A 25,015-nucleotide genomic window follows, 5' to 3' on the forward strand; every position below is an offset into this window, starting at 1 on the left:
GAAACCGTATACCATAAGCATGCGTGCGCGTGTGTGTGTGTGTGTGTGTTTGTTTATGTGCGGGGGGGGGGGGGGGGTACGTGTACGTGTGAAGAGCAAAAACCAGTACTGATAAATTGATAATGCAGACCAAGCAGAGAGGAACGCAAAGCAGGCAATCACCTCTACATTGTAATCTCCTACAAATAACACATACATGTACATGTAGCTTCATAAGCAGAAGACGAGATATTGTGAGCGCGACAGACTCACACACCCACACACACACGCGCACACACAAACACACCACCCCCCCCCCCCCCCAGACTAGGGTCCGGCGGATTCTGCCGGCAGAAAATTGGCAGAATTCGGTACTTTTTCTGGTAAGTTTCATGCATGTTTGGTATGTGGATAAAGAAATGGAGCAGAATTCGAGGAATTGCCCGCCATAAGGTTTGTATGGTTCTGCCAATTTCACTGCTTTTCGAGCAGAATCTGCCACCTTTTCGAGCAGAATCCACCGGTCCCTACCACAGACACACACCACGAGACCATAAATCTGAAACGGCATGCATTTTGACACACACACGCAAACATGCACACACACACACACACACACACACACACACACACACACACACACACACAGTCACACACACAACACACACACATACACACACACACACACACACACACACACACACACTTACACACACACACACACACAACACGAGACCATACATCTGAAACGGCATGCGTTTCAACGGGCTTTAGAAGGCCACGAGTTAGGTGATCCACATCAAGGCAATACACACCACCAGCCCAGCTACATGTACCGATATCTCATACTAGACAGCAACTGAACGCGGCACACATACTACACACAAGAGCGCGTACAGCGGCAACTTTCTCCTTATGCTTACGGTTGTCGAATACAGCATTGACGACACACCGAGACACACAGAGGAACACAAACTAGGGTCTACAATGTACATGTATACACAGCTATGCGTGTGCGTGTTTTCATGCTCCCTTCAAAGGTTTATGTATACGGCATGTATGATTTATGTTGCTTGAGTACGCCCACTTTGAAGGTCGAAGTTGGATTATACAGGGCATGAACAGGTGAGATTTTTATGTCTAGCTGTTAATTACCCTTACCTTAGCCCACCAAGGAAATCGGAATAATCAAACTCGATGGTGCTCCAACTTCATTTCGACGTAGAAAATTCGCTGTTTGAACATCTCAATTTCAAAGGGTAACCACTGATTTCGATGTGAAAAACGTTTCCTGATCGCCATAAAAAAATTCCTGCCGACAAACACCATAACAAGCTCCAAGTTCACAAACAGTGGCCACAAACGGTTGCTCGTCATGAAGGTGGTTCGACACTTTCGACCAAATTCGTTCACTTCCGTATTCAGTTGACAATTATTTTTTGCCGTCATCAAGACTTATTTGGGCCCAAAAGCGCAAAAATCAGTGTAAGTCTCGATTAGTGGCAGAGATATGTTTTTTGCACGCTTGAGGATGGACTGTGTTCTGCAAGTGGAGTGCACGGGTTGGAATTTCATGGTTTTTCCCCAACTCAGTGCTTTGGGGGCAAAACCTGGCCGAAATCCTATTCTTGTTATGACTTGCTTTTTGGAGAAATAGACTTCAAAAACACAATTGGAAGAGCATTCCATTGGGGATTGCCAAAAAAATTGTGACAAAAACTCCAAATTTGACCCATTTATGGCCAAAAGCTAGGATATCATCTTTTTCTGAATGGACTGTAGCTGGCTGATTGGCTGATTGGTTGGCTGATTGGCTGATTGATTGGCTACATGTAGAGGGGACGGCTCGATACCGGGACGCTTTGACAGCCAAATTTGTGTAGACCCAAACCGATCATCAGCGTTGATTTTTCACTCGAAATATGTTTGTGGAAGGAAACTGGCATGTTGAAGTTTGCTCTGGGGCCAGAGTCAATCGAACTGAGCCACTCCTTTGTGTTGACCCATTGCCTCCAAGTTGCCCAATTTTTCGCTTCAAAAAAGTTCAAATCAGAGGTGGCTCCAAACCGGACACGTTTTAGAGTGCACGTCAAATTCACTCTGGGTCTGAAATTAGGTAATTGCTATCGCTCCACGACGGCCAGTACAGAGTAACAATAAGCCTTGTGTGTGCTTCCATTAGTTTTGATTGGTATGCGGTGCTTTATTGGTGAGAGGCGAGCCACTGTTTACCTGCGACAAGAAGTTGATTTTTCGAAAGTCGTAAAACTCAAGTCCAGGTGCGAAGCAACACGCCAAAAACTCACCTGCTTGATATGGCGCTTCTGGTCATCGCAGAGCCATGAAATTTTGGCTCGGAGTATAACACATCGTAGTCTCACTGTGACATATGTTTTCTAATCAAAATACCAAGAGAGAAAGTGAATATTGAGTCCGTTCCGGTTTGCAACCAGTGTCCTATTTGAAACCGTCCCCTCTACATGACTGTACAATTGTAATCATCTTGAAGCTGTTAGATAGAGACCGGCTGTGGCAATTGACAGGAAATACAGCCACAGCAAGAGTTAGACCTATGGAACAGTAGTCCAGAAATGTTAATACACCGTGCCAATCTTGGAAGTGTGCCGGAAGAGATCAAGCAACATTTTGCTTGTCTTGTAGTTTCATCGCACCGTGCATCGTGTATCGTTCGTTTTTTTACATTGTGTGTCTATGTGTGTGTACGTGTGTGTATATGTGTGTGTGTGTGTGTATGCACATGTGCATGTGTGTGTGTGTGTGTGTGTGTGTGTGTGTGTGTGTGTGTGTGTGTGTGTGTGTGTGTGTGTGTGTGTGTGTGTACTTGTATCTGTCTGTCTGTGTGCATGCATGTGTGTGTGTGCGTGCGTGTGTGTGTGTGTGTATGTGCGGATGTGTGTGTGTGTCTGTGTGTGTGTGTGTCTGTGTGTACGTGTGTGTACGTGTGTGTATATGTGTGTGTGTATGCACATGTGCATGCGTGTGTGTGTGTGTGTACTTGTATCTGTCTGTCTGTGTGCATGCATGTGTGTGTGCGTGCGTGTGTGTGTATGTGCGGATGTGTGTGTGTGTGCCTGTGTGTGTGTGTGTGTGTGTGTGTGTGTGTGTGTGTGTGTGTGTGTGTGTGCGTGCGTGCGTGCGTGTGTGTAGGTGGCGAGATGTGGTGTCGACTGACCTGGCGGACCTCGGCGTGACCACCTGGCTTGAGAGTTGCCAAGATCGTCCCGGCTGGAGACGAGTTGCGAGTAGCACCCCACCGCCACGGCCCGCTCCTGATCCTCTTCTATGTGTCTGTGGACGCCCATTTCGTCGACCAGGAGACCTGAAACGACATGCCAAGTTCTGCGCTCGTGTTCTCACTTGAACTTTCCGACATTCGCTATCATTGCGTACGCAATGGGCAAGATCAAGGTCAAGGTGTGTGTGTGTGTGTGTGTGTGTGTGTGTGTGTGTGTGTGTGTGTGTGTGTGTGTGTGTGTGTGTGTGTGTGTGTGTGTGTGTGTGTGTGTGTGTGTCATATGGTGCTGTGGTATGTGCAGCGATTTCCAATCGATAGGTTGCGGGTTCATTTCCCGACGATTATGGTCACACATGTCTTTCTTCTCTTTCTCAGACTCCTCCTGACTTTTCTTTCATTCTCCTGGGTGGTTACCAACAGCCAGTGCATGCCGGAGTACGTGGTGTGATGTGTGTGCGTGAAAAAATGAAAAAGACCAAAAAGTAGGGATTCACTGGCCAGAAAAAGCCACTTCATAGCTATGTGGTGTAGACCAGGCTGAATAGTGGCGGCAAGAGTCCATAACCCAAGAGTATGCAACTGTGATCTCTTTTCTATGGGCCAAACGGGCGGCGCGCTGCCTTCATTACATCATTCAGCTGCAGTCCGCGCACTGCGGAAAATGAAACACCGCACTTTCCCTCTAGTTTGAAATGAACTTTCGTACGGAACTGGAATTCACGTGCCAGAATTCAGAGATTGTGTAGGTACTGGAACGAATCGAGCAAAAACGGATGGGCTCGTGCGAGAAATTGAGAGTTTGAATGCATGCTTTCAGAGCGTGATGAAGGCAAGTTACGTAATGAAGGCAGCGCGCCACGCATGCACCCATAATCACAGTTGCATACTCTTGGGTTATGTACTCTTGGTGGCGGTCAATTCTTCAGCCTTGCAAGCTGTTGAATGGTGCAATCCCAGCACAAGCTGCTATGGCTTCTGCTGTAGCATCGCTATCATCGCCTCCGGCGATGGGCGTCCAATGGTGGTAGTGGTGATTTGTCTGTGTGTGTGTGCGTGTACATGATGTTTATGTGCATGCTGGCAGGCATCACCAATGCTGAGTTTATCTGTGGCAAAGCAGAATTTGTCATGGACCCGTCGGCCGCAACCCCAACCTGGTCGCCGTTGTTGATCCACCACGAGCTGGCTTGCGTAAGTGTTTCATTTGAAAGTGTCACATTTCAATTGCATTGTACTCTTTAACTTCATCTACGGAGACTCCTTCGATTTAGGCTATAAATGCCTGTGGAGAATCCGTAAATACAAATACAATCTATAAGTGTGAACACGAGCAGTATCGTAGATAGATTACTGCACTCTTGGTGTGGTAGGAAGACTGCAGTATTGAAGTTCAACTGACGGAATGACAGTTTGCACTGCAAGCAAGTGCAGGACAAACAATCAAAAAGCTACTGTTGCACGCTAGTCACTACAGGCATGGGGCACTTGTTGACTCGTCGCAACTTGCACTCAATAGACACCCTTAGCGAAAAACGTTATGTTGTAACGGTATTACCGTAAGGGTGAAAATACCGTGATTTGGATTCGACCTTTAGCAAGATGCACGCTATTTTTAGTACGCTGTTGCCACAAGAATAGCTTTTATTTCGCGCAGTACAACCATTTATGTCACCATATACGCGATACAAGGTGAAATGCGTACGGACTATGCAATATTTGGCCGAAACACGTACCGTTGGTCACAACGATAAACCAGCCCCCATAACGTTTTTACGCTGCAGCTTCAACGCTATTTGGATGATCAAGGTACGAGTACCGTAAAAAAATAGCGTTACCGTTGTTTGCTATGGGTGTCTAATACTAGTGATGCACAGTAACAGTATCAATAGTGTCAGTAGTCTGCACTTACGCACTTTCCAGGCATGCAATGATCGTGCGTAGACGCATACCACTAGCGATCTCTTATCGAGCACACTCGCTAACGATAACCCTAGCTGACGGACGAGTGCTCGAGTACTCAATACGATTCTTTGACATACCGGGCAGATCCTAATTTGTTTGTCTGTGTGTGCACATGTGTGTGTGTGTGTGTGTATGTGTGTGCGTGTGTACGTGTGTGTACGTGCATGTGTGTGTATACGTGTGCACGTTTGCTTGTGTTCACATGCACACAACCGGACGTATCTAGATCCGGATGTGTGCCAGCTCATTCGCAAGACCTCTGCCCTGAAACGTCTTGTCTGCGTCGCCTGCAACCTCAAGCAATTCAAGGACAACTTGTATTGTAGTAAGTTCTTGATCATGCTGATGTTGACAATGATATTGATATTGGCAAGAGTATATACCCCCAAGAGTGTGCAACTGCCTGCACATTCTCTATACAGTACTGATCCATGCTGTATATGTAGCGCGAATCCGCAGGCTGTCCACCATGGCCTCTTTTGCAATGTTGCACAACCCCTATTCCCTCGCCACGCTGCTCTTCTTGCTATGTAAGAACCAGTGGACAGTAGTCAGTTACGCAGTTCGCAAGCCCAGCGGAATCAATCCGCTTGGTCAAGCCCTGGCCGGACCAACTTGCTGGACACCAACACGTGTTTGCCGCTGAGGAGGTCAGGTGACTAGTACCCTCCATATCATACACGTGTTTGCCGCTGAGGAGGTCAGGTGACTAGTACCCTCCATATCATACACGTGTTTGCTGCTGAGGAGGTCATGTGACTAGTACCCTCCATTAGGCCTAGCCCAAATTTGCCGGCAATTCTTCCACCAAAATATCGAATTTTCCAACGAAAAGAAATTGCTGGCAAATTCCGAGCAAAATATCGAATTTACAGAGGATCCGGGTGTGTTTTGCAATTTTATTCAAATTTCTTTGGTTTCATTGGGCCAACGTCGTGCTGAAATAGCTCGTGCAGGTTGTCAGTGGTACGTAACTTTGAAATCATGCTACCAAATCCGTAATACTGACACCATTATAAGTTTTGCTTTCCTCATCAGAGTCACCATCCACTTTTACCAAAGTAGACGGTTCATTCGAAGCCATTTTTGCCACAAAGCAGGAGCAAAATGGAGCAAAATATCGGAAACGAAAGGCAATGCCTAGCAAAATATAGAAAGTGATCGGGCAAAATTTGCCGGCAAAATATCGAAGCGCCCCGAGCAAATTTGGGCTAGGCCTACCCTCCATATCATACACGTGTTTGCTGCTGAGGAGGTCATGTGACTAGTACCCTCCATATCATACAGGAAAGACTATGGTATGGGCCAGATCAATCAAAAACTGCCTCCACTAGTCACAATGTTGTTCACTGCAACTGTTACATTTCTATACCCGTATACTTGCTTCAGACTCGCCGACTTCAAGACTGTGGGGGAGCCAACGGCAGCCGGCGCAACAGCTGACGCAACACAACAGCCAAATCAAGCTGCAGCTCAGGCAGAGTAAGGCAACCGCGCTTCTGTGCACCATTGGAGCAGCTCTGACTGGACGATTGTCGCACTGCTTGAGCATGCTGCAGAGGTAGTGCTGTTGAGCAGCTGACCGTCAAGGTCATGTGCTAAACACGATGGTGTTTCAGCAGCCATTCTGAAGTGTGCATTCAATGGTGGTCAGGATTACGTCCTAAGGCAGCCCCGAAGCTGCTCCTGTTCTTCCCTTTGAGCGTACCGTGAATCCCCTTGGAGCGTACCGTCGTGATGTGACAAAACTGAATTATTTGTCACACAACCCACATCACATTGTGGATCGTACAGCTCTCTGATATTCATTGTGCCCTTTTTTGTTGCCTTGAATTGATAGTTTTGGTGTGATTAACTATCATTTTAGTTTCAGGTACACTTGAAACCTTCCGATATTTTCATTGGCCGGAATTTAAATCCATCCCAAGTGTTATCAATCACAATCAAGGAGTAGTAAGCTTCTTCTTCTTTTAGCACTTCCTGATCCACAAAACACCCTGGTGGCCGGAGAAACCCCAAATCTAATCCATGCTACTATGGCTTTTACCATGAAGAGCAGAGATTTGGATCTGGATCCAACCAAACGATCATAGCCTAATTTGGCAAATTTATGTACTAATTACTAATTATATATTTTATATCTTTTTAACCCAGTCAAGCATTGCTAATTTCTCTCTCTCTCTGTGTCTCTGTCTCCTGCCCCCCCCCCCCCCCACACACACACGTACACACATACGCACATCGAGTCATCAACCACCTCCAGATCACAACCAGATCCGTTGGATCCTTCAGAATCAACCGAACACTTTTTTTCGGACCTTGGCTGTTGCCATGTTGACGAAGTAAATATGGCGCTGACAGGTCACCCACACGCACATCGAATCATCAACCACCTCCAGATCACAACCAGATCCGTTGGATCCTTCAGAATCAACCGAACACTTTTTTTCGGACCTTGGCTGTTGCCATGTTGACGAAGTAAATATGGCGCTGACAGGTCACCCAAAAAGGCAAAAGTCCACTAGACGTACGACAATGAGTACAAAAAATGATTTTTACCCGCCATATACGCACAAAGGTCACATTTGGATCCGATGGATCCAGTCAACCTTGCTCCCGGAGCAGGGTTGCTCGGATCCAAATCTGGAGGATCCGGATTCGACCAATCGATCATTGCAAATCCAGTGGATCCGATGGATCTGGATCTGGATCCGACCAAACGATCACGGCCTTAATGCTTGGACTTGGTATCAAGGGCAAAATATTATTACGGGCTTGGTATCAAAGGCAAAATATTATTACGGGCTAAAATGTTACAACTAAAATTGTGGTTGCAATGAATACAAACTTAACCAGCAAATGCATTTTAATGAAAAGATATAGATATAGGCCGATTATCATTAAATTATTATTTTATCACCATTGTTCAGGAAAGTCTAGTGCAATATGGTGAAGTAATCAAACCCACTTCCCTAAGACTACCACGACCGAGCTGAATATGCAAGGGGAACGGACTATGAATTTACTTTGAAATGCTAACAATGCTGTTACTGTGATGGATCCAAGAAATCAACTCGAAGCATTGCAACAGCGCAAACTCCCTAATACTTCGTAAACTCTGTCCAATTTTAACTTATAAGCTCATTTTTATGCAGAGGAGCATGAGCATGTGACCGGTACATCTCAAGAGTCAAGAAAGACACTGCTGTTGTCACTGGTGTGTATCAAGCCATAGGATTCTCTACCATCAACTTGTATCGAATGAAAACCGAGTCGATTGACTCGCCAGGAACGTTTCCTACACCCTAATTCATACAAGACCGAATAGCGGTTACTCACATTGGGAAGACCGAAATCCTTCAACATGCACCTGTGAGAAGGTCCTGACCATGTTCGGCTATGCTATCTAGTATCTAGCCAGACTTCTTCATTCGTTTTTGGCGCGCTCGCACTCGATCCGCTATCAACTGCCGATGGTTGTCACGCGAGCGCTTGGCGTGTCGTCTTGCACGATCTTCCAGCTGCCGCCCCTGAAGGCTTTGGTGCGCTTGGCTGACGTACACAGCACACTTGAGTCCTTCCGTCCAGCTGCAGCATGTATACAAAAGATGTCAGGAAAAATGTCGCAATAAAAAAAAAAATTGTGCAGATGTCTCACGATTGCATGGTCGGAAGCTTATGATCAACTACTAGTACGCTAACCACCGACTCTGTACTGATGCACCACCACTAGACTGATGCACCACCGCTAGACTGATGCACCACCACTATACTGATGCACCACCACTATACTGATGCACCACCACTATACTGATGCACCACCACTATACTGATGCACCACCACTATACTGATGCACCACCACTAGACTGATGCACCACCACTAGACTGATGCACCACCACTAGACTGTAAGCACAGTCAAACTCACTGCAGCAATAGAAACAATAGACACATTATGTTGCCCTGTTCCCTTGCAGATGTCCAGCATCGCCAACCTTCGAAGTAGCTTTGCATTCCAATAAAAAAGTACCAGCAAGCCCATATTAGCACACGCCCGCTGACATTCACTACGCGGCTGGAGGTGCAAGTACCATGAGGCAGGACTGCAGCAAGCGAAATCAACACCGTGGATAAGCTACCATGCACCAGTGCTGGAAACACTGCGGTCAGTCCGACTGCACTTGGGAGGGGGGGGGGGGGGGCACAATGCTGATCGGTTGCTGCAGGTCAGACTTGACTAGCTGCGATTGTTACTAGTACCGTAAAGTACCGCCAGAGCGCCCCGTCTCGCGAGAGCGCCTCACCTTGATTTTACAGCCTGAGAAAGGAAAATCGTATGGCAGAGTGCAACGAAGTTTGTACGATGTGAGAATCTTAATGTAAGGTCACGCTTGGCAGGGTTTTGTGTGGAGCTTGTGTCCGCTCGAAGGTACGGATTGACTGCAAAACGTGCAATATGTGTACAAGGTTCATGTCGTATGAGCTACAGACAGCAGACCACCTCCACAATACGACCACGAAAGGATGAGATGGTGGGGCGCTCTGGCGGTACTTTACGGTACATACCCTGCAGAATTACAATAACAGTTACTAGTAGTTGCATGGCACTCAATTGGTGGCAGATTTCCTCGGCGTACGCATGCACGCGCCAAGCACTTACATGTTATAATCCTTGACGTTGGCAGCTTCCAGCACAAATGCTCGTTCGCCGGTGATGACTTGAAACGCATAACAGTGGCCGTAACCTGCTGGTTAGCCGTACATACCGCACACCGAATCCACAACACCATGACACAATCATGTCATAATTATGATGAAGACTTGCAAGCACAAAGGGGAAAGGAGATGAAGACCGAACTTGCACCATGACTTCATCTTCGTTACATTCATGTCATAGGGCAAAGGACACAACTATGAGCCACTCCCTATTTGTGCTTCTCACTTTCCAGTCCTGGTGGACCCCTGGCTTGTATCCGCGTTACGTCAGCCAAGCGGAGGTTATGAACAGTAGAACCTGCACGCGTGCGTACACGCACACACACACATACACATGTACACAAGTACACACTCACAAACACACACACACACGTACACATGCACACACACACACACGTACACATGTACACACTCATACACATGCACACACAAGCACACACACATGCACACACACACACACACACACACACACACACACACACACACACACACACACACACACACACACACACACAGTCTAGTGGTGAAACGAATATCAAAACCCAGTAGCCGAATCTTCTTTGGCTTAAGGAGCGAACGAATATTCTTTTGGCAACACAGGTGACATCACAAGTCATGCTCTCCTCTCTGTCATTTGATTGGATATTGCCACTATTATTACACTTTATTAGGCATGACAAACGGTAGTGCCACTAAACGTACTGCCATATAAGGGCCGGGTTCCACTGCGGCTCCGCTGTCCCGCTGCTCGTCTTTCGCGGCTTGAAACGTCATCATTACCATAGTGACCGCGGCTCGAGCTGGAGCAGCGAGTCCGCGGCTCACCGCGAGCTTTTGCTACGATTCTTGACCAAAAACTGCGAGCCGCGGTCGTGGCTCGACCTGTTTCCCGTACTTTGCATTGTTTTGTACGCCAGAATTTTAAAATTCAAATTTTAATTCGTTGCGCAGGCCAGAACACGAGGATTTGTTTGATTTTGCGCGCGCGCAGGCAGGTGAAACGTCATCAAAAAGTGTGGACCACGACCGCGGTACCGCGAATGGCGAGTGACAGTGGAACCGCGCTGCTCCGCTGCATGCAGCCAAGTGCCGCGGAGCAGCGGAGCCGCAGTGGAACCCGGCCCTAAGACTACTTCAAAGTTCATACATGTTATGTGCAACATTGGCAGTCCAGTATGCGCATACATCTGCGCATGCAGTACGAAATCACAGGGCAGGCTATACGCACTGCACTCTACTGTGTTCGGCGTGCATGCATGTACATGCAGTGCATTCGAAGTGACGTAACGAATACTCGAACGTGACAAACCGAACGAATATTCGAATATTCGTTTCGCCACTATTAAAGTTAAAGTCAAACACACACACACACACATCTCAGACCTCACACATTCCCATCGCGGAAGCGATGATAGCGAACAGGTATGTTAGACATAGCAACTTGTGCCGGGATTACACCATTCAACAGCTTGCAAGGCTGATGAATTGACCGCCACTAATTTTTAGCCTGGTATACACCACACTGCTTGCTGAAGTGGCTTTTCCTGGCTAGTGAATCCCTATTTTTCATTTTTTTTTAATATTAATTTATTTTTTACACACACACGCCACACCACATACTCCGGCATACACTGGCTGTTGGTAACCACCCAGGAGAATGAAAGAAGAGTTAGGAGAATGAGAAAGAGAAGAAAGAATTGTGCGACCATAATCGTCAGGAGTTGAACCCGCAACCTCTCGATTGGAAATCGACTGCTCATACCACTGCACCATATGGGGACACACACACACACACACACTATTTCATTGTAACTGGCACAGTATTCAGGACCAATAGCCGAGATGTACATGTTTAGAATGTAAGCAGACAGCCACCAATTTGTTTTATCGAAGTGTGTGGTGTATGGCTCCAGAAAACAATTTGCTGAGCAATGATATGCCCTTACCAAGTTGTCCGCCTGACATTGGCTCTGGCAACGCAGATTTTTCTTGTTCCAGTCAAATTCGTTGAAGCTGACTCCCGCTTTCATGGGCCGATCTCGGAGAAGAACTTCGTTGAACTTGTGCAATGCTGCCATCATTCGGGAAATCCAGCACTACTTTCGTGGGGATCTCCGGCGCCCGATACCCCAGTAGTACGTCCTCGTCAAAAATGACAAAGTACTCGAAACGCCATTTCTGCTCAAGTTCCCACTGATGTCCAAGCTTTGCCATGTGGTTACGCGACGAAGTCCATGTCGACTTAGCATAGAATACGTATCGAAACGTTTCTGAGACGTGCCCCTGGAGCTGTACAGTCACGTCGGATTTCCAGCTTACGTAGAGCAGGTATATGTCTGTCCAGCTCGCTCGATCCAACCACCGTTTCTGAGGCTCACCCTCACCTAATAACATATAGATGAAGGTGCCCAGACGAATCCCCGTCTTCTCATCCACAAGCACAGTGGGAGTTGTGATGATTTTCTTCTTTGGTGCAGCTGATGAAGAGGCAGAGGCGTACACGCACACACGCGCACACACATACACATGCACACAAATACACACGCACAAACACACACACACACACACGTACACATACACACACACACACACACATGCACACACGTACGCATGTACACACACATGTACACACTCATACACATGCACATGCACACACAAGCACACACACAAGCACACACACAAGCACACACACAAGCACACACACACACACGCACACACACACACACGCACACACACACACACACACACACACACACACACGCACACACACACACACACAGTCTAGTGGTGAAACGAATATCAAAACCCAGTAGCCGAATCTTCTTTGGCTTAACGAGCAAACGAATATTCTTTTGGCAACACAGGTGACATCACAAGTCATGCTCTCCTCTCTGTCATTTGATTGGATATTGCCACTATTATTACACTATATTAGGCCATCATTTTTTATATCTATGTTTCGCGTCGTCCGCACGCATACGTTTTGATTTTTTTCTGAAAAAAATAAAAAAAATCGAACATGCACAGTGAGTGTACGATCGTGCGAGTCATCAGTGTGGACTGGTTGCATACGCCGAAGCTGGGATTCAGAAATGGCCTCGAGGCCAGCGTTGATAGATCGTTTGTTCTGCATCTGCGAGCTGAATTCTTTGAGCTTACACCAGACCGCATCGATCGCCTCAAGCTGAGAGGATGCGTCGTTTCGGAGGTCTTTGCACCGCTGCTGAAGGCTGAGTACAATAATCCAACGAAGCATGGGCACCAACGGTTGCCTCCTCTGTCCAAAGTGAATATCTTCTCTTGCTGATAACCCAGATTTGTGCTTCGATGTACAATTTTTCTTTCGAATGTACACCATGCACGAGCTATTGACAATAGTCAATAGGCTATGTAGTATGTACAGTGCTATACACCTCTGATAATCTTTTTTTATTATTTTGCAACTTTTTATTTCTTTCCACCTCTCGCATATGATTCTGGAAGTTGAACTGACGCGAAACATAGATATAAAAAATGATGGCCTTAGGCATGACAAACGATAGTGCCACATAAAACGTACTGCCACATCAGGCTACTTCAAAGTTCATACATGTTACGTGCAACATTGGCAGTCCAGTATGCGCATACATCTGCGCATGCAGTACGAAATCACAGGGCAGGCTATACACACTGCACTCTACTGTGTTCGGCGTGCATGCATGTACATGCAGTGCATTCGAAGTGCCGTAACGAATACTCGAACGTGACAAACCGAACGAATATTCGAATATTCGTTTCACCACTATGTTAGAGTCAAACACACACACCTTTTGACCTTCTGACGCCCATCGCCGGAGGCGATGATAGCAATGCTACTGCAGAAGCCATAGCAACTTGTGCTGGGATTGCACCATTCAACAGTTTGCAAGGCTGAAGAATCGACCGTCACTATTCAGCCTGGTCTACACCATACAGCTATTTGAAGTGACTTTTTCTGGCCAGTGAATCCCTATTTTTGGTCTTCTTTTTTTTTCCCGGCACACACATCCCACCACATACTCCGGCATGCACTGGCTGTTGGTAACCACCCAGGAGAATGAAAGAAAAGTCAGACACACACACACACACACACACACACACACCTCAGACCTCACACATGCCCATCGCGGAAGCGATGATGGCGCACAGCTATGTTAGACATAGCAACTTGTGCTGGGATTACACCATTCAACAGCTTGCAAGGCTGATGAATTGACCGCCACTAATTTTTAGCCTGGTATCCATCACACAGCTGATTGAAGTGGCTTTTCCTGGCCAGTGAATCCCTATTTTTCATTTTTTTCATTTATTTATTTAATTTTTTACACACATACGCCACACCACATACTCCGGCATACACTGGCTGTTGGTAACCACCCAGGAGAATGAAAGAAGAGCTAGGAGAATGAGAAAGAGAAGAAAGACGTGTGCGACCATAATCGTCGGGAATTAAACCCGCAACCTCTCGATTAGAAAACGACTGCACATACCACTGCACCATATGGGACACCATTGGACCATTGGACGCCCATCGCCGGAGGCGATGATAGCGATGCTACAGCAGAAGCCATAGCAGCTTGTGCTGGGATTGCACCATTTAACAGCTTGCAAGGCTGAAGAATTGACCACCAATATGAGACACACACACACACACACACACACACACACACACACACACACACCTGCCCATCGCCGAAACGATGCCGGATAGCGAACACGCTATGGTTGACATAGCAACTTGTGCTGGGATTACACCATTCAACAGCTTGCAAGGCTGATGAATTGACCACCATTAATTTAGCCTGCTCTACACAATACGGCTGGTTGAAGTGGCTTTTCTGGCCAATGAATCGCTATTTTTCATTTTTCTTTAATTTTCTAATTTGCACACACATACCACACAAATATCATGAGATTCAAAACTGGAAAAAAATGTCAGAGAGCGCTCTACAGGGCGCATTACATACTCGTGCACCAATTGCAGCACCATTGTACTCCGCTACATGATTGGGACCAGTACATGTGTAGGGCATCATACCCCTGTATCCCAATTCTCGTGATTCATTGCCTGTGAACACTGATCTTTGGATCCATGGTCAGGAGAACGTGAGCCTGCTGTTCAGGAAAGTCACCAGCATGCACTGCGGTGGTATGCAGCACCAGCAACAAAGAGTGGAGAGCAGCACATTCTAGCAGCAGCAGCAGCCACTAAGCAGTGTATGGCTACCAGCAGCAGTAGCAGCAGCAACAGCAGAAGCAGTACTCACCCCAGGCCCTCACTACACAGAGGCCGGGGTATTACCAGCAGCATGCACAACGCCACATAGGCACATACCTGTTATGTTGCTTGGACGGGAGCGCGACTCCACTTCCTTCCAGATGAGCTCTCGGCCGTCACTGGAGAGCCAGAAGTGTCTCTGGTGGTTCCTCTCCAGATCCTTAGTGTACTTTGTTATAACACAACCTGTGTAGATAGACACACAGACAACACATGTTCCATGCACGCGCGCACACACACACACACACACACACACACACATACACACATACACACACAGACATGCACACACATGCATGCACACACATACACATGCACATACGCATGCACAGCGGCGACGGCACACCGTCATAGTAGCAATCAAGTAAACCGGGGTGCAGTTGGAATGTCGTTGGTAAGTAACCAGGTCACTCCTGGGACCTGGTATTTTCATGCAGAGAGCAGCATCATAAAGTAGCGCAAGAGCATCCCACCACCTCGTCCTTTCGTGCTCGTACTGTGGAGGTGGTGTCCTATCTCGAGGTCATACAGCACACACCGTGTTCACACATTGCACATTGTGCATCCAATCCGTACTCAATTTACCTTTGAACAGATGCGAGCTCCACACAAGAGCATGCCAATTGTGACCTTTGTACACTAAGGCTCTCACACCGTACAAACTAAGTTTGGTCTGCCATACGATTTCCCTTTCCTAAGTTGCCTGGGCTGTAAAATCAAGGCTCTTTTTGCGAGACTGGGTGCTCGAAGGCAAACGGAGTATGGATTGACTGCACAGCATGTGTTGTGTATACAGGGTGTGTGTTGCATGACGGCCTCCAGACAGGACCCTGCCTCCGAAACACGGCCACGACAGGGTGGCGGCCGTGGGGTGTTCTCATGGCATTTTAACGTACTAGAGTTTAGCTGGTGTTAGCGACCGTCGTGAGTTCCCTTCGGAAACGGACACGATAATTTACTCTCTTTTTTTTACGATACTTTTATCCTCACATAACATTATGCTCCTATGATTACTGACGGCTGGTACATGTTAGCATCACTCCTGCTGTGCAGCTGGGGGATCGGGCACAACACTGCAAGGGAATGCACTGCAATTGCTACTCACCACCCTGCATGGGGCCCTTGTAGATAGTGTGGTACTCGAAGCAGAACCTGCACACCCACACCTCAAACTGGCCCGCCTTCTGTGCGCACTCCCCACCATGAAATATGTTGCCGCACAGACGACAGTGATGACGCCGATTGGTCAGTGTAAACTCATCACCGCAGTATCTGCACGTCGGTGCCTCCTCATCTTTCACCCAGTACTTGTCAGGTCAGAATAATATGTCTAACAGCGCAGTCATATCCAATAACATGGTATCCAGACAGTGAATCATGCATTCACTTGGGCCGCATCGCGATCTACTGCAGCAACCGCCTTGCAGCCCAGCTCGCACACCTTCAGCACAACGGTACGATCCCATATCTTGCCACGGCTTGTGACAGAATTGGTAGTATTCTGCTCCACTGTTCACTAACAGGCAAAGTAGGCTAGTTTAGGAATAGGTCATACCACCATCAGGTGCTGACACAATTCAGTATCAATTTTACTTGGGGTCACTGGCCTTGGAAAGGCGCTGATGTACGCATGTGCTGCTCCTCGAGTGAACTTCTCCAGACCCAGTTTTCAGCTCTTCCTCCTCTTGACAGTAGAGATAGCTAAATTCTGCCGCTCGACGTGCATCCATACACTGCGCCCGAAGCTTGTGGCGCTTCTTTCCTTGCATGCAGAGCTCTTCAAAATGCAAGGCCACAGCCCAGACCTTGGCAGAAGTCGTGAAAAAACCAAGAAACCAAGCTGCTCTTCAAGTAGTGAAGTAGACAATCATACGATCATAGAGGTCTGGCAGGACTTTACGGCTGCATTCAGGTTTTTACCGTACCGTTTCTATGGTTGTAGCCAATGAGCGACGTTCCCGCGGTGGCCTTGATGAGCCGATAAAGCCCGTGGTCAATGGATACGGAAAAATACGGTAGCAATAAAGCCCGTCGTCAATGGCACCCCGTACTCTGTCAGCCTAGCTCTGCAGGGGTCTGTGGCAGTTTTTCGTTGTCAGCTCAGTTCGCACCTCACATTCGACTGTGAACATGCTTGTGCACACGCCAGACAGTTTCTTGGGATCGGGAGAGCTTGATTTGACTGAATTTGACTGACACTGCACAAGAGGTAAAATTATTGTTCTTGCTGTGAACTGAAAGAAGACGACGACTAAAGCGCAAGGCGCTTGCGCAGAGCAAAAAAGGAGGAAAAAACATGGAGGAAGTCGCCAAGAGGCGAGTGAGTCAGTAGAAATAATAAACACGCGGCCCCGCTTCGGTGTGGGAACGCGGAAACAAACCGGGGTAGAGAACACAAACTATGACGTGTACTGCAAATAATCTCATGACGTTGAACATCATGTCAACGTCGTGACACTCCCCCGCAAGAGATGCAGAGAAAAGGAGATAATTCGTAACAAAGTAACGTGGAAACAAAACACAATAAGTGCATATATTACGCAAGGGTGAAAGAGAGTAGACCGTCACACACAGAGAGAGAGAGAGAGAGAGAGAGAGAGAGAGAGAGAGAGAGAGAAAGAGAGAGTTCAGATGTGAACTACCAACTGTCTAGCTGATTCAACTAAACAAGTTCGCTGCCAATTAACTGGCGAAGCGTCTGACGTTGCTTCTTAGCGGCAGCACGTTGTGGACGACTGGGTGGAGCAACAGCTGCTGGAACTGGCAGATCGGCTTGGCCAGTGGTGTGTGTGTCCGGAGCGGTGCTGTTGTTGTTAGCCTCGGAGTTAGCAGCAGGACAGATAGGGTACAGGAGAGACAGGGGTCGTTTGAGCTCTGTCTTCTCTGCAGTGATGACGGTTGCGGAACGTATCTCCATGTCCTTGCTTGTATGGAGAGCGACAATGCGACCAAGTCGCCATGAGCCACGGGGCATGTCATCCCTTATTAGTACAACATCGTCAACGGCTGGCTGTTCTGAAGCGGTAACGCGTGCCTGTCGGAGCTTCCGAGTGTGACTGTTGCGGAGATCAGCCAAGTAGTCGTCTCGCCAGACACGCCAGAACTGGTCCAATGTTCGTTGACCCTTCTTCCAGACAGAGAGAAGATTCTGAGCTGCAGTCGGAACTTCGATGTGGTCCGGATCGCCGTCATCAGCAGTGGGTTGCACGCCACCAGTAGTTGCGGACAGGCACAGAAAATGACTTGGGGTGAGTATCTCCTGCAAGTCATTGTCCACGTACACCAGTGGACGCGAGTTGACGACTGCTGACACTTCCATGAGAATGGTAGTCAGTTGCGACACAGTGAGGAGCGCGCGGCCAACGACCTTCTTCAGGCTTCGTTTGACTGTTCCAACGAGACGCTCGTAGAAACCACCCATCCAAGGTGAGATCGGTGGGTTATAGTGCCACTTCACACCAGTCCTCGACATGTACGACAGGACATCATCACTCGTTGCCATTTCTTCAAAGGCCACATCCAGAACAGACTTAGCTAGGATGAATTGTGGCGCGTTGTCAGACACTACCTCTTCAGGGCAACCACGCAACGACACGAACCTGCGGAACGCTAGCAGGAATTCCTCTGTGGTCATGTCTGCCACCAGTTCTAGATGGACAGCTCTAGTTGCCATACATGTCACTAGGAGGACCCATACCTTCTTGGTACTTGGCTGGTGCTTGACGAGCAGAGGACCGAAGTAATCTAGTCCCACATGGGTGAACGGGATAGATCTTGTTGCGCGGGCAGATGGAAGCGGGGCCATATCTGGGGTGCGGTATGGACCACCGTGGTGCTTCCGGCAAGTCAGGCACTTAGTGATGAATGACTTCACTGTTGCACGCCCTCGTGGTAACCAGTACTCGTAACGCAGTCTTGATAGCGTGTGTGCAACGCCGCCATGCATCGTCATCAGGTGACAATCGTTGATGATGAGCTGGGTGATGGGATGCGTTTGGGGAATCAGTACTGGATACTTTGCTTGATAGCAAAGTTCGGCGTTCTCCAAGCGTCCTCTGCATCTGATGAGGCGGTTCTCATCGAGGAAGAGCCGCAGCTTGTCCTTCGGGCTGTGCTTCTTACAATTTTCGACAGCACTGACGTCTGACAGATTCTGTTGTGCATGGTGTAGCCACATGATTTTGGCTACCTTGACCTCTGAGTTACAACTAGAATCCACCCCGAAGGACTTGCCGCCTTGTGGTCTCAACCTGGAGAGAAACCGCAAACACAGAGCAGAAACACGCACTAAGGCACTGAAAGACGAAAACCTGGCACAATCAATACCAAATGGTGGTTCATCACATGTTTTTTTTTGTTCGTGATGCGCATCAGGCTTTTTTTTCATTTCGTGTGCAAGCTCAGTGTCTGGACCGGTGGACTCTGTTGGGTGTGATACAGGTGCAGGTATCTCCGAAGTGCTTGAAGGACCCTCCCCAGCGGCAACGTTGACATGGTGATCAAGTGCTGGCTCGGCGTGATGGTCAGCAGTGGCAAGGAAGTGTGGACCGTGCCACCATAGCGAGCTGGCTTGAAGGGAAGGAACAGAGACACCGCGTGAAGGCAAGTCGGCGGGATTGTCGGCAGAGCGGACATAGCGATAGGCAACATCGGGAACCGCACGAATGGCATCAATACGGTTGTTGACGAAGACAGGTAGTTTGTCAGAAGAGGCCAGCCAATGGAGAACTGTGGTGGAGTCTGACCATAGAAAGGTAGAGGAGAAAGTGAGCGGAAGTTCCCGACGGACGAATTGGATCAGACGAACACCGAGAAGCGCGGCCATTAATTCCAGACGTGGAATGGTAGGTGAAGCAACAGGTGCAACACGGGACTTGCTGATTAGAAGGTTCGACGTGTGTTGATCGTCAAACGTAGTAGTAAGGTAAGCAACGGCACCGTAAGCCAGCCCAGATGCGTCGCTGAAGACGTGGAGAGAAAACCGAGCGTCGCTGGCACGTGGTGCACTGATGAATCGTGGACATTTCGTTGATGCAGCAAGTTCAAGTTGAGCCGCAATATCACACCATCTACAAATGATGTCTTGTGGAAGGTCGTCGTCCCAGCCGACGTTCAGCTTCCAAAGATCCTGAAGCAGAATCTTCGCACCAACAAGAACAGGAGACTGGAGACCAAGGGGGTCAAAGAATTGGGCAGTATGTCGAAGGATACTCCGCTTCGTTGTGGCCGACTTGGATACGGCACTGACAGGTGCAATATGTAGAGTATCATGTTCTGTATCCCACAGCATACCGAGGCACTTGTGGATAGTACCCTTGGCTCGGTCTGGTTCTGGAATGCTGCTAAGAAACTCTGCAGAATTACTAGACCACTCGCGAACATTCATAGACGCAACACTGAAGAGGCGCTTCGTGGCATCATAGATAGCAATCGCCTCCGTCCCAGAGTTGGCACCAAGGAACAGGTTGTCAACGTAAATATTGCGAGACACTAGGTCGGAATCTGTTGTATCAGCAGCGCTAAGATGATGCTGAATAGTGGCAGCCAAGAGATATGGACTGCTGACAACGCCAAACGGAACACGACAGAAACGAAGTTGTCGTATGTTGTCTGGAGTAGCTGAGCTGGATGCATCGTGCAGCCATAGGAAGCGGGTCACGTCACGATCATGTGAGTGCAGACCAATCTGCAGAAAGGCCTTTTCTACGTCTCCACTTATGGCTACCGGAGAAAGACGAAAACGAAGAAGAATACCGCAAAGGTCTGGAACAAGATTGGGGCCAGCGTGCAAGCAGTCGTTGAGACTGGCGAGTTTTTCGGAACATTTTGCGGACGCATCATACACTACCCTCAGCTTCGTGGTAGTAGCAGTAGGTTTGAGTACTGAATGGTGTGGAAGGTAGTGAATCTGGTTGGTTGTAAAACCACGAGGAACATCTTCTATCATGCCCCTGTCAAGCTGGTCTTGAATCACGGTATCGTACTGGTCAAGAAGTTCCGGATGGGCTTCGAGGCGACGCACTTGTGCCTTCAGGCGACCGAAAGCCAGACCGTAGTTTGTCGGAAGAGGAGGATGTGAGTCCCTCCAGGGCCAACTCACCGCGTACCGACCCTCGGCAAAGGAGATGGAGTTGGCGAAGCGCTCGCCCACAAGATCTTGCGACGACATATCGTCAAAAGTACCCAAGCTCTCTGTCGACCAGAACTTACGGAGGTCGAATTCAGGGTCCGTGTCTGTTTGATGAGCAAGACATGACTGCGCCTCTGTGGTGGCAGGCACAGGCAGACTGCCGGTACAGATAAAACCAAGAACGGAGTCGAGCAAGACCAGACCACCGCTTAGTTCGGTGCGGTCCTTGCCGATAATATCATAATAGTGATCGAGACCAATCAAGACGTCTACGACCATGGGCTCTGCGCTGCTGGAGAGCGGTTCTGCAAGTGGCAGAGACTGTAGAAGAGGAAAAGAAGAAGCAAGTGGACATCGCGCAATTGGAGCGGTTATGTTCGGAAGTACACTGGCCTGAATCGCACGAGTGGACCCATCCTTACACTGCATGGTCAAACTCACCTTGGCGTACACGGTACTTTTTCTTTTGTTGTTCCCAAATGTAGCCAAGGAGAGTGTTTCATTTCCGATTGTGGGCAAATCGAGCTGATCTCGATAAGCTTGCGTGATGTATGTCTTGGTGGAGCCGGTATCAAAGAGAATACGGCCATTGATCGGCTTCAGCTTGGAGGAGAGAAACGGTGCCACAGCAGTTTGCATCATGATCTGGTGATCGGCGTTTGCGACCGTGCTCGTGGCAGGCTTGGGTTTGAAGGACTGAGCATTCGGGCTCATAGTGGAAGCTTGCCTCTGAGTGGATGCGGCAGTGAATTTATCTGGACACAAGCTGCTGTGGTGTGCAGGATTGTGGCAATAGAAACACCGCCGTTTGCTAGAGCAATCGTGCACGGAGTGGCCTGATCGCAAACACTTGAAACACCTTTGTTTAGCTACGCTCTTCCTCGCTTCTACTGTAGTGTACTTATTGCATTCGTCAGAGAAATGTGCCTCCGAACTGCAAAAAACACACACTCTCTTGGGCTTCGCTTTTGAAGTAGCTGAAGCTGAGGCAACAAGAGATTGACCGGACGCACTGGCAGATGGTGATTCGTGCGATTTTTTCGGTGGCTGGCTGAGGCGATCTGCTGCTTCATTCGCTATTATGAAGTTGGCTACTGCAGCGCGCAAGTCCGAAACGGTCCAGGATTGTGGCCCCTTTTTTAATTCCAAAGCCGCTAGCGTGGTGCGTGGCAATTTGTTCGTAATCATTGACACAAACACCGCCTGATTAACATTCTCACCAAGCGCTGTGAGGCTTCGCAAGTGCACCTCCAACGCATCGTGCAACCTACGCAAAGATGGAGTAGCGTTGGACGCAGGCGGTAAGTCCATGATTGCCGTGTAGTGTGCATTGACGCGAAGCTGATCATTCCCGAAACGTTTGCGGAGAATGTCAAGCGCGGTTGTGTAGTTGGTATCTGATATGGGCAAGCCAGCTATGGCATCCCGAGCCAAACCCGTTACGTGATCTCTTAGGTACGACAGTTTCTGGACACCCGACAACCCTTGATTCGCATCAATAGACGCAACAAACATATCGTGAAACTCAGCCCATTTCAGGAAATCACCAGAAAATGTTGGTATTTCAAATTTGGGCAAATTGACTGAACTTGTGGGAGCTGGTTGTGGTTGAGGTGATGATGCTTGCATGTGTTGTACGACTAGTTGGTGTTGTTTGATTAGATCCTCTTGCGACTGTAATACTTGCTGGTGTTGACTATGTGTAATAGACTGCGTACGAACAAGATCTCCTATTGACTGTTGGATGCTGGACAAATCAACCATACTAGTTTCTTGTTTGATACCCGCACTGCCCGTACTCTTGGTGCTACTTGGTGAGCTAGTACTAGTAGTAGCAGCTTCTGGACGGTTCGTCTGGGCTCTGTACTGCGGAGATCGCTTGCATTCAACAATTGACCCTCTGATGCGTACCGAATACGCAACCACATCGCAGATCTCCGTTTGCAGAGCCTCATCTGAACCCTCCAGAGTCTCCGAGTCCAAAACACTGGCCAATGCATCACACGCCTCATCATATGCGTACAATTCTTCAACAATACAATCCACAAGTGTACTTAGCTTTTTTGGATCCGAGTCCACGTGTTCTGGCGACAACTCGTCGGCCCTTTGACCTCCTTCCTTCGATAAAAGGAGTTCGGCCTCTTTGACGAGTTCGTCGATGGATCCTTGCAGCTGCGCGATCTTGGCCCGGCGCATGATCTGCGTGCCGGTCGTCACTGCTCTCTTCGGCATGTTAGCTCGACGACCCAAATCGGGCAAGCTGCTTACAAATTATTTGAGTCGAGTCTATCTTTCTCAAGATTGGAATGGTACGCACGGCTCGTTTCGAGCTCCGGTGCGGTTCATGTCCCGGGTTTCGGCACCACTTTGTGCACACGCCAGACAGTTTCTTGGGATCGGGAGAGCTTGATTTGACTGAATTTGACTGACACTGCACAAGAGGTAAAATTATTGTTCTTGCTGTGAACTGAAAGAAGACGACGACTAAAGCGCAAGGCGCTTGCGCAGAGCAAAAAAGGAGGAAAAAACATGGAGGAAGTCGCCAAGAGGCGAGTGAGTCAGTAGAAATAATAAACACGCGGCCCCGCTTCGGTGTGGGAACGCGGAAACAAACCGGGGTAGAGAACACAAACTATGACGTGTACTGCAAATAATCTCATGACGTTGAACATCATGTCAACGTCGTGACAATGCTCTGGTACCTGGAAACAGCCTGTCCGAAAACGGCAACATGAAAAGTGTCTACACATCGTGGTCAGTTTTCAACTCAAGTTCTTGTTGTCGTGAGTGGAGATGAAATTTTACGATAGTTGTGAATAAGCGAAAGAGCATAAAAGAGCTGAAATAAGTGGCAAACATCGCGATCAGTTTTCCACTTTCTGTTCTACATGTAGCGGTACTAAAAAAAGGAGTTGACGAGTTGCCGAACTTTTCTGATAATTTTGAGGAAGCGAAAGATCATGGACCAAGGATCATCCCATCCATGAGAAGCGGACGGATCTGAAACTCACAAGCTGAAGGAGCTGAAACTCACAAGGATCATCCCATCCATGAGAAGCGGACGGATCTGAAACTCACAAGCTGAAGGAGCTGAAACTCACAAGCTGAATCCACCACGTCCCCGACCACCACCCCTATACGTGTCTTGCTTTTATACCAGAAAAGCGAAAGACAAAACCCGAAACACCATCTTCAGAGGTCTGGCAGGACTTTTCGCCTTCATCAAGGCCTCGTGCGTACGGCCGCGGGCGCAGGCCTCGGCGCTACGCGCCTTGGCCTTAGTGCTGACCCGAATTTGCCAGCTGAATCTCGATATTTTGCGGCATAATTTTGCTCGTGCATCGTCGAAATTTTGCTTTCATTTTGCTAGACCACTCGATATTTTGCTCCCTTTTTGCTCCAAAATTTGTGTCACGTGTGAGAAAACTGACCGAAAGTGGGTTACGTGTTGGCAAAAATGAGAAAAAGTGAGTCACGTGTTATTATTATTATTAGACACAATCTCATAGCATGTGACAAGCATAGCTAATGCAGGGACAGAATCCCCTGAGACAAGGGCGTTGAGCCAGCCACGGCAATAGTAAGCTAGGAAAACAAAGCAAATATGAATTAAAGCAGAAGATGAATGGAAAATTACAAAGAAAAACGATTAACGGAAGTGAGCACTATCAAAATTC

General features: G+C 48.2%; 3 protein-coding genes across 6 annotated transcripts in view; 1 reads left to right on the plus strand and 2 right to left on the minus strand.

Moving 5' to 3' along the window:
- Positions 1-7,170, plus strand: part of LOC135828464 (uncharacterized) — a 21,468-nt gene extending 14,298 nt beyond the window's left edge. Inside the window, exons 5-6 of the mRNA XM_065340914.1 lie at positions 5,424-5,522; positions 6,587-7,170. Of these exons, the coding sequence (XP_065196986.1) occupies positions 5,424-5,522; positions 6,587-6,762 (275 nt within the window). The 3' untranslated portion in view covers positions 6,763-7,170. The remainder of the gene's footprint in view (positions 1-5,423; positions 5,523-6,586) is intronic.
- A 770-nt stretch (positions 7,171-7,940) lies between these two features.
- LOC135828537 (uncharacterized) lies at positions 7,941-17,039 on the minus strand. 4 transcript variants are annotated; one of them, XR_010555699.1, is made up of 6 exons: positions 16,314-17,039; positions 15,266-15,394; positions 11,859-12,389; positions 10,139-10,210; positions 9,857-9,941; positions 7,941-8,785 (listed from the first exon to the last, which is right to left on the minus strand). XR_010555699.1 is itself a non-coding variant. In XM_065340980.1 (6 exons), the coding sequence occupies exons 3-6, from the start codon at positions 11,875-11,877 to the stop codon at positions 8,611-8,613; spliced, it is 351 nt and encodes a 116-aa protein (XP_065197052.1). In that variant the 5' UTR covers positions 11,878-12,389; positions 15,266-15,394; positions 16,314-17,035; the 3' UTR covers positions 7,941-8,610. The 4 variants fall into 4 exon arrangements, 2 of the variants coding, with proteins under 2 accessions (XP_065197052.1, XP_065197051.1); XR_010555698.1 differs by having other exon boundaries at positions 9,857-9,944; XM_065340980.1 differs by having other exon boundaries at positions 16,314-17,035.
- Positions 17,040-17,870: 831 nt separating this feature from the next.
- On the minus strand, positions 17,871-23,570 carry LOC135827973 (uncharacterized). Its single transcript, XM_065340410.1, has one exon. The coding sequence runs from the start codon at positions 23,568-23,570 to the stop codon at positions 17,871-17,873; it is 5,700 nt and encodes a 1,899-aa protein (XP_065196482.1).
- Between the last annotated feature and the right edge of the window lie 1,445 nt (positions 23,571-25,015).

This window comes from Sycon ciliatum, chromosome 12, assembly GCF_964019385.1.
Source record: "Sycon ciliatum chromosome 12, ocSycCili1.1, whole genome shotgun sequence".
NCBI lineage: Eukaryota > Metazoa > Porifera > Calcarea > Leucosolenida > Sycettidae > Sycon > Sycon ciliatum.

Bases quoted from the DNA above. Each gene is read 5' to 3' on its own strand.
- LOC135828537 (XM_065340979.1), bottom strand. The intron at 9,945-10,138 runs GTGAGAAGCACA...ACGGCTAACCAG, and splicing joins GGGTCCACCAGGACTGGAAA to CAGGTTACGGCCACTGTTAT. The intron at 8,786-9,856 runs GTAAGTGCTTGG...TACATGCTGCAG, and splicing joins AACGTCAAGGATTATAACAT to CTGGACGGAAGGACTCAAGT.
- LOC135827973 (XM_065340410.1), bottom strand. From the start codon at position 23,570: ATGCCGAAGAGAGCAGTGACGACCGGCACGCAGATCATGCGCCGGGCC.